This window comes from Chlamydotis macqueenii, chromosome 2 (genome assembly GCF_036417535.1).
Source record: "Chlamydotis macqueenii isolate bChlMac1 chromosome 2, bChlMac1.mat, whole genome shotgun sequence".
Lineage (NCBI taxonomy): Eukaryota > Metazoa > Chordata > Aves > Otidiformes > Otididae > Chlamydotis > Chlamydotis macqueenii.
The window spans coordinates 144,236,503-144,245,531 of record NC_141557.1 but is presented as its reverse complement, the minus strand read 5'-3'; the positions used below and the strand labels follow the sequence as shown (position 1 = coordinate 144,245,531).

Sequence of the window (9,029 nt, the reverse complement as noted above, 5' to 3'; positions counted from 1 at the left end):
GGTCTTCACCACGAGTTGCAGAGGAATCTTGGCCAGGAGCTGTGTTACTCCTCCCCCTCCTTCTTCACTGACCTTGGCGTCTGCAGCCGTTCCTCACAACAGGCTGGCAGACGTCTCTCAGGATCCTTTTTACATCTTATTCACTTCTCATCTCCTCTCCACTTCTTGCAGCCGGGCCGGGCCGAGTTGGGCCCGGTCGGCTGCCCGGCGGGAGGCCAGAGGGTGAGGCCTGCAAGGCCCATGAGGCTCGTGCCTCCCCCTCTCTGCCCCCCGCTCAGCTGCTTCACATCTTCTCCTCCTCTTTTTCCTGTTTTCCCCTTCTTAAATACGTTATCGCAGAGGCGTTATCACGGGACATTCTGCTACCAATTGGCTCGGCCTTGGCCAGCAGTGGGTCCGCCCTAGGCCCGGCCGAGTCCACTGAACAAAGGGGAGCGACTTCTAGCAGTTTCCTACAGAAGCTACCACCTTAGGCCCCCCCTCACTAACAAAACCAGAACAGCCAGTTAACCCCTGGAACAGATTGCCTAGGCAGAGTGGGGAGTATCTACTACTGGTAGAGTAGTCTTTACGAATAGGTAAAACAGGAACCTGAATAGATGCAGGTAGAGCTGATCCTACCTTAGGACAGGGGTCCCTATTGGTCTTACACTCCATGATTGTCCTTTCACAACCTTTTCACTGAAGTTTCACTGCACTTCTTCCCTGGCCTCACCTACCACCTCTGTATTTAGCTTTCAGCTCCTTCCTAAAGCCTTGGCCACCCTTATACTCAAGAAATTGCACAGAATGATATGATGAGCTGGCGTCATGCTCTCCTATTCTGTGTGTGTACTATTCTCTTCTTGCACTTGCATCTTCCTTGGATATTAGAGAACACAGCACCCTGTATGCATTCATGCGTGTAATTTTCAAACATGAGTCCTCCATTCCTAATTAGCCATAAAGTGCTACCAAAATAAATGTTTGACAACATACGCTCTTCAATCAAGTTGCATCTGTATACCTCACAATGCCATTTCAGGGTTATGATACAGTTGGTAATAGCTGAAGTTGTACGGTATACAGAGGTGATACATTTCTTTCTAAAATAAAAGTACGACTAAATATCAAATAGCAACACTAACTTACGTTATGTCACCAGTTTTGAAGAGGAAATGACCTCACAAAATCATGAGGAATTCTATCTAGTAGTCAAAGAAGTGATATAGTCTTATATTATTAAATAAGAGCTAGGTATGATCTAACCTACTTCAAACAGCTCAGCCATTAATAGAGAGAAGAGAAAAAGAGAGAGTACCGAGAGTCCATATTTATCTCTGGCGTAACACCAACAAAGCCAACAGGATTCCCTGAAGTTCATGGGCCTCAGAGCACCACATGGCAAGGGCTGCAGGTCATCCTGTAAGCTGCAAGGTATGATCCATGGAAAAAGTAATGCCATTTTCCGTTCCTATTTAGGAAACGTTATACTAAGAAATAAGATACCACAGGGCTGTATCTCAGAAAATGTTTATTATTATGTAACAACTGATATATCAATTCACTAAACAATTTACAAATCCAAAGATGAACACCCTCCAGGAAATCCTCCAGAATGAAGAAATCAAAGTTTCCTTGGAAATATGATTTTTTTTTCTATGGAGTACATATAAAACATAATTATGCTGTAAATAATATAAAAGTAAATACTAAGTTTTATATACACCACTTCCTTGAAAAGCAGTTAGGAATTAAACAGGCTATACTTTATTTTTTCAAAATCCTAAAATTAGGATGTCATTCATCCATCTGATTGAGTCAGACATTATGTTAGAGAGAGTGATTCCCTCATCCTTAGCGCTGACACCGAACACTGTATTGTTCCCAGACCCCCCTGAAGGTATGTTCTAAATAGATGGACATTAATAGATAATGACGGGGAACAGAGCACATAAATACCTTTTAAAAAATTAACAAACCTGGATTTCCTTGAACAGATGAGTAATAAGAATAAGTCACCTAGCATCCCTTTAGCAAATGCATCTAAAAATGTCTTGTTCATAGCCTACTTCTGCCCTTACACCCCATGACGAAGGCCACTATTTACTTGTCATGACAAAGGGTCTCTACTCCAGCCAAAGTTGTCAGCAACTGACAGCACTTCACCTTTAGCAGTTTCAGACACTCTGTTCAGTATCTTTAACCCAAGTTCTGCACTTCCAGAAGAACAAGGTCCTTGCCAACAAATTGCAAATTGGCAGTCCCAGGGAAGGAGGGCTAAAGGAGCTGTTAACTTTCCCCCATTTCCAGTGCAGGTCTGTGTCACCCTGTTTACATCATGCATCATTCATCTGCTGTGATGAAATGCAATCCTGCGTTTTAAAAAAAAGACCTCCGTGACAGTGAGGATACTGTATCTTTTTGAGACGTGCTTCACATATTTTCCATGGGCACTAGCTGCTCCTGCTTCTATTTAAATCTGTGTGGCTCTTCTCAGGGGACATCATTCACTTGAAGAAGTTCATTCAGAAGGGGCTTAGCACAAGAAGAGGAAAAGCCAGCATGGCAGCAGACAGCACCATAGCTCCTGAAGGACAGCCGAGCGCTACTCCTGCGAAAAGGGCTGTCCACAAGATCCGAATGGCCAGCCTGGTCTTCAGCTTGGCGCGAGGTTGGCAGCAGTGGGCATCTGATCACCACATAAAGCAAGCCCAGGAGCCCCCTGGATGGGTCCCCTCTACAGAAGACTCATCAACTCAGCCTGTACAAGAAAAACCCTTCGAAAAATGGCCAATTCCACCTGTCAAGAAGGACCAAGGAAAAGATGATGAAAAATCCTCAGCAAAGGAATCGGTGACAATAAGAGATGCTGAAAAAAATGCAAGGGAATCAGATGAAGCTCTCAAAAAGTTCAGCATTAAAAGCAAAGAGGTGACCAAAACAGTTGTAAGCAAAGCCTATGAACGAGGAGGGGATGTTAGCCTCCTCAGTGGAAGATATGAGAATAACAATAGTAGCTCAGAGATGACCAAGCCCAAAGAAGAATCAAGTGCTATTGATGAAATTCTTACTGGTAAATTATCTCCAACCATAAGGAGAAAGTGTTCAAATGTGGTATCAGAGCTAACGAAGGGCTGGAAACAGATGGAACAAGACGACAAGGTTACGGAGGAACCTCTGCTATGTCATGATGACAGCCTGGATGCAGAAGACAGTGGCTATGGGGAAGCAGAAGACAAACTTGAGCAAGAAGACAGTGATCGAGAGGTGCCAGCTGTGAGGATTAAGCGACCTGTGCCGTCTTTGTAAGTACAACAGCTTTACTATGTTATCACAAACAGTCAGCAGATCCTGAAAGAGGTACAGGTTTCCATGAGAAAGATGGGGGGAAATGGCAGGAAATGGTCAAAGGGAAACTATTACTCTTGAAGAAAATAATTAAAAAAAAAAAAAAAAAAAGAAATAAACAATCCAGGAAACCTTTCACATATCTCTCTATGCTTAAGTATTTAATCAACATCTGAATATAGCCTTAGGTTTTATGTACTATACACATAATAGACACAGCAAGTTGTATTTGGGAAATATTAACTGTATTTAATTTTCACACTGGATTTACCGATTCATTGAAATCACTACTTCTTAATACTTTGGTCCATATTTCAGAATAACAATTTTTACCTCTTCAAAAGCCCACAGCTATTCATTATTTCAGTAAATGTGAATTCTAAAGCAATATACTTGACAAAAAATATTTACAAAAATTTCTTCATTATTTTGCTTAATATAAATTGTAAATATTCCTGGGAGTAATTTGCAGAGAATGTCCAAAAGAGACATTGCAGGAATTACCTTTAAGTACATCTTAACAAAAGCTGGGTTCCCTGCTTCTCTTTGGAAGTATTCCATGGATTTGGAATTAATCAAGCCAAAGAATGGAAACTTTCACAGGAGCTGCGACCCCAAACACACATTAAAAAGCATCTGGCCTGCCTCAACATCTGCAGAATTGATTTGAGTCATGCTATATGTTATAAATCATTTGACAAAAAATAACATCAGAATTATCAATAGATTCTTAAAAGTCAAGGTCTCTTTACGCCTACACTATCATAAGGGTGGCGGTGGGGTTACGTCTGTTGAATATGTTGTGGAAGCAGAAGTTCCTGACATACAGACTTCCTTATGCCTGTAAATGGCATGAAGAAAAAAGGAAGCAGAATTTGTTACTCACTTACAGAGTTATTATAGATTCTGCTCAAAAATTTGAATTAAGTAGCAAGCAAATTCACAGCATCAGATAGTTTTGAGTTCTTTCAGTAAGAGGCTCATGCCTGAAGTTTACTATACAACAACAGGCATATATTAGATTTGGAGCCCAGGTAGTGAACAAGCAGAGTTCAGCTGTAGCCATGAAGTCCTTGGGAAGTCTCCCAGAACAGCAGAGGCTGGTAGAAATTCACCAGTGTCCTTTCCCAGAGATCTCCAGCAGAAATGCCTTTCCAGAAGATGGCTACAAAGAGTTGTGCTGCGGCCAGACTTGCCAATGGGCAGATGCCAAACTAATTCATCATTCTTTTGTCGCTAAAAGATTAAAAGCTCCATATGTCCAACACTGCAAAAGGGGAAACTGTAGGCAGTCGTTCAGATACACCATGCCGTTTGCTCCAGTCCTGTTTTACAAACCTGGTAATTCCCCAGCAGAAAGGAATGCGTGGTTGAGCCTGAAATGCTTTAGTGTAAAACCTCACATCTAGCTGTAAAATTGCAATGAAGGAGAGCGCAGGCTCTGAGGCCAGGGTGCACCGAGCCCTGGCCAAGGTGCAGCCCATGCACTGCCCGCTGGCTCCGCTGGGCAGGGAGGACAGTTGGAGGCTCAGCTTAAACCGAGCTTATCTGCCCTACCTTGCATGGAGGGAAGGGGCTGGCACCAGGACATGGGCTCCTATTGGCAGCCATCTCCTGGTGGGGCCCAAGACTCCACCGCTTCTACTCTGCATCCATCACCCCCGTACACGCAATGCGAGTACTGACTGAGCACGAGGCAATGTGAGACAAGAAGGCAAGGTTTTCACCCAGCCAATTAGCCTGTGTGTGAAGGACTAGAGGAAGGCAGCAGGAATCAGAGGATCAGGGTCAGTATGTTCATTCCGTATCCTAATCGCCATTTCAGAAATGAAACACTGGGACCAGGACTGATGAAAATGCCAAAACAGACATTGTGATCTCTCTGCAGACAGGCTGTACCTTTCCCACTGCTCTGGTTTTACACCTCATTACTAACGAGCACTTACCGTGACCAGCATTAGACTTTGAAATCCATGACTATGTTCATCAACCACAGAGTACTTTTTAACACAGCTATCTGAACACACAGTCCTATTTTAACTTTTCAGACTGGGTATTAGAATGATGCTGTACAGCTGACCAGTCCTCTCCCACAAGGAGCAAATGGTTACTAGCCAAACTGAAAAAAGCTCTCCAGTAACCTAGAGATAGAGAGTTTTGTAGCTCCTACTTTGGAGAGACTGTGTGCACTGTCCTCTGACAGAAATTAGGACCTCAAACCAAAGATTTCACACATACAGTGGGAAAAGGTGAAAGATTTGCAGCAGATGTTCTCTGTAAATAACCTCAGTTAAAACAAATTGCTCACTTTAAAATGCTATTGTAGAAACAAATAGCTGTCTTTCTGTTAAACTTTACATATATTTTCCCCATATATATATAATCATAGTGCTGCTGCCTTGGAAAAAATTGATGATTCATTTTTACTGAGGTGCAAATGACTGAAATAACACCCTCTGTGTTACTTACAGTGGTGTCTTCCACTGAACTCTGACACAAAAGTAATTTTCTGCACTTACAGTGCTGTTACCAAGACTAGACTTTTTATTTTTTAACTACTCTTTTAAAAAAAATTATTTTATAGCTTCAGAATGCATTATTTCAGCCTGCTAATTTTATGAACCTGGCTTCGTTTTCTACAAAAAGGCCATAAATACATAGTTAAAGCAAATCTCCCATTTTCTTCTCTATGCTCCAGGAAAAAAAAAAAGCAGCAGTACCAGTATTTTGTTTTCCTTGCATCAGCACCTTCGTCATTTCCATTTGCAGTACGTAAGGTTGCTTCCTCAGCAGAAAGCATGTTAACGCTGACAGGGCTAGGGAACGCTATTTCATTCCTGCTTAAGAGCCAAAGGGATGCAACAGCGATATGAAACTCAAAACATTAAAAAGGGATTCATGCTTTTCCCCTATGGAAAGGATCGTAGGGAACACGGAACATGGACATCATCATCCTACAAGTTCCCAATGCATTTAGGGTGATCGTTCTGGTTAACAGGTTAACTTACTTGATTGCTACAGGCAAAGTACTTCTTACAGTGAGTTAATGCTCACAGCCTTTACTTTGGAGCCACAATCTATTGTGTAGGTGCTGTACGAACATAAAGAAAATGCTTCTACATATATACAGTTTACTGTATTAACTTGTCATTAAGCTAAACAATGGGGAAAATTGTACTTTGGCCATCAGAAATGATTAAATTAGAAGATTAATTTAAAAAAAAAAAAAAAAAAAAGATAGCGACAGTAAGGTTTCTCCAAACCCACCTGAGGCACGATAAAAGCAAAAGGACAGAGAAGATGGGATTTTTCTCAACCACTGAGATGGTTATATACAGGAGGATTTGGTTTATTGTTTAGAAACAAAACTGTCTAGCTTTACCCCAGTGATGTATTTTAATGCTTTCCTGCCAACACCCACCTGTTAATCACTTAAATGCACAAAACCACAGGTATATACCCGCTGCCTGCTCTCAGGATGCTCTGCAGTCGCACCACAGAAGAAATGCATCACAGTGCCTTTACTTGGCAACACCATGTGCTTGATTCTTCTGATGCTTTTCACCACATTGATAGGGAAGAGTATCTTGGAGCTTTTTAAGTACAGTTTTTCTGTACAGCTAAACTCCACAGCTAAAAGTGGTCCTGCTCTCCTAGTCCTCCTACTGTGCCTGGCACTGTCTGCACTTCCTGCTCTAGCACGATAGTGCTACCTAGCACTGGCATCCTTCTGGTGCGCAGACTGAACTGGGGACATCTCAGTCACTCCTATTCTCTCTTTCAACAGGCTCAGTAAAAAACAAAGGAAATGCCAAAATAAAAGGGAAATTATCTTTTTTTGCTGCAGGTTTGCAGTTCTCTGTATTGTTTTGTTAACTGTATTTTGGTTCTCTGATGTTGCTGTTAATACCCTACAGGTACAGTTCTTGTTACCTGTAACATTAGGGCAGCAAAATGTCAGGCTCTGCTAGGCAGGCAGAAACAGGGAGCTGCGTCACTGACCAAGGGACAGGAAGCTCAGGTAATCAGCCACATACTGTTTTTTCCCCATGGAGCATGAAGTCATTCTGGGCAAAAGTCTGTCAAAATAGGCTCAATCCAGGATGGTAATGTACATGAGACCAAGCTGTAATCAGGAAATTTGGTTTTGAGTGCAAACTGGAACATGGAATAAAAGCCCCGACAGAACTAATTTAGAAGTAGTGAACTCATGCCACCTGGTGGTTAGCATCTCGCCTGGAAAACCGTGAAAACCAAGTTAATAGAAGAGAGTAGTAGTACAACTGTGCAATTAAATAGAATCATAAAATCGTTGCACAGTTTGGGTTGGAAGGGACCTTTGAAGGCCATCTAGTCCAATCCCCTGGCAAGGAACAGGGACATCTCCAGGCAGAGTAGGTTGCTCAGAGCCCCATCCAACCTAGCTTTGAATGTTTCCAGTGATGGGGGCATCCACTGCATCTCTGGAAACCTGTTCCAGTGTTCCACCACCCTCATTGTAACACTTTTTCCTGATGTCTAGTCTGAATCTACCTTCTTCTATTTTAAAACCATTATCCATTGTTCTATCACAACAGGCCCTGCTGAAGTTTCTCCCCGTCTTTCCTGTAGGTATTGGAAAGCCACTAGAAGGTCTCCTCAGAGCCTTCTCTTCTCCAGGCTGAACAGCCCAAACTCTCTCAGCCTGCCCTTCATATGATGAAATGCAAAGCTCAAATACCCTTTTTGTTTCTTTCAGCGCAAGCAGGTTTGGGGAAGAAGCACGCACCAAAGCCCACAGGAAGTACAGCCCCGTTCACAAACTGAAGGACAGATGGCAAGAATGGGCCGACCAGCACATCGTAACACAGAAGCTCAATCCCTTTAGCGAGGAATTTGACCACGAGCTGGCCATGTCCACACGCCTGCACAAAGGAGATGAAGGCTACGGTCGTCCAAAGGAAGGAACCAAAACTGCTGAAAGAGCCAAGAGAGCCGAGGCCCACATCCACCGGGAGATGAGAGACATGTGCTTCATCATTGAAACAATGGCTAAGCCACGGCCCGACGGCAAGATCCAAGTCACTTTTGGGGAACTCTTCGAGAGATACGTTCGTATTTCAGATAAGGTTGTTGGGATTCTCATGAGAGCCAGGAAACATGGGTTGGTGGACTTTGAGGGAGAAATGTTATGGCAAGGAAGGGATGATAATGTCATAATCACTTTATTAAAATAAGCATGCTACAACCAGAGCAATTGTTTTGGAAAACCTCTTTCCATTTCTCCCTTGCCATTAACAATTGCACATTTTGAATACAAGATTCCTCCCCTGTTCACACAGAAAAGACACTGACCATTTTTCTGAGTATGTATTTTATAACTACTACATGATACTATAAGCATCTAAATGGATTTTTCTCTGTACAAGCAGGGCTTGCAGGACACACATGAAAAATAAAGAGAAAAATATATATTGAATATAAGCAGCTTGTCATAGTTCAACAGCTGAATATAGAAACTCACAGCCTCCTCTTACATATAGATCACAAAAAGAAATATTCTTGTCTTAGTTTGTATCAATGAAGTTTTATATTTAATGTATTTATGTAACTAATTTATTAGATATTTTCATATTTAGAGTTATGGATGTTGGACTGAAAACATCCAACAGAATGTACTGCACAAAAAAAGTCTTGAATAAATAGCCACATGGAAAATA

At 42.1% G+C, this 9,029-nt stretch overlaps 1 protein-coding gene across 1 annotated transcript; it reads left to right on the top strand.

Moving 5' to 3' along the window:
• Nucleotides 1–2,509: 2,509 nt before the first annotated feature.
• ABRA (actin binding Rho activating protein) lies at nucleotides 2,510–9,029 on the top strand. Its single transcript, XM_010115241.2, has 2 exons — nucleotides 2,510–3,287; nucleotides 8,069–9,029. The coding sequence occupies exons 1-2, from the start codon at nucleotides 2,545–2,547 to the stop codon at nucleotides 8,544–8,546; spliced, it is 1,221 nt and encodes a 406-aa protein (XP_010113543.1). The 5' UTR covers nucleotides 2,510–2,544; the 3' UTR covers nucleotides 8,547–9,029.

Bases quoted from the DNA above. Each gene is read 5' to 3' on its own strand.
- ABRA (XM_010115241.2), top strand. From the start codon at position 2,545: ATGGCAGCAGACAGCACCATAGCTCCTGAAGGACAGCCGAGCGCTACT. The intron at 3,288-8,068 runs GTAAGTACAACA...TGTTTCTTTCAG, and splicing joins AAGCGACCTGTGCCGTCTTT to CGCAAGCAGGTTTGGGGAAG.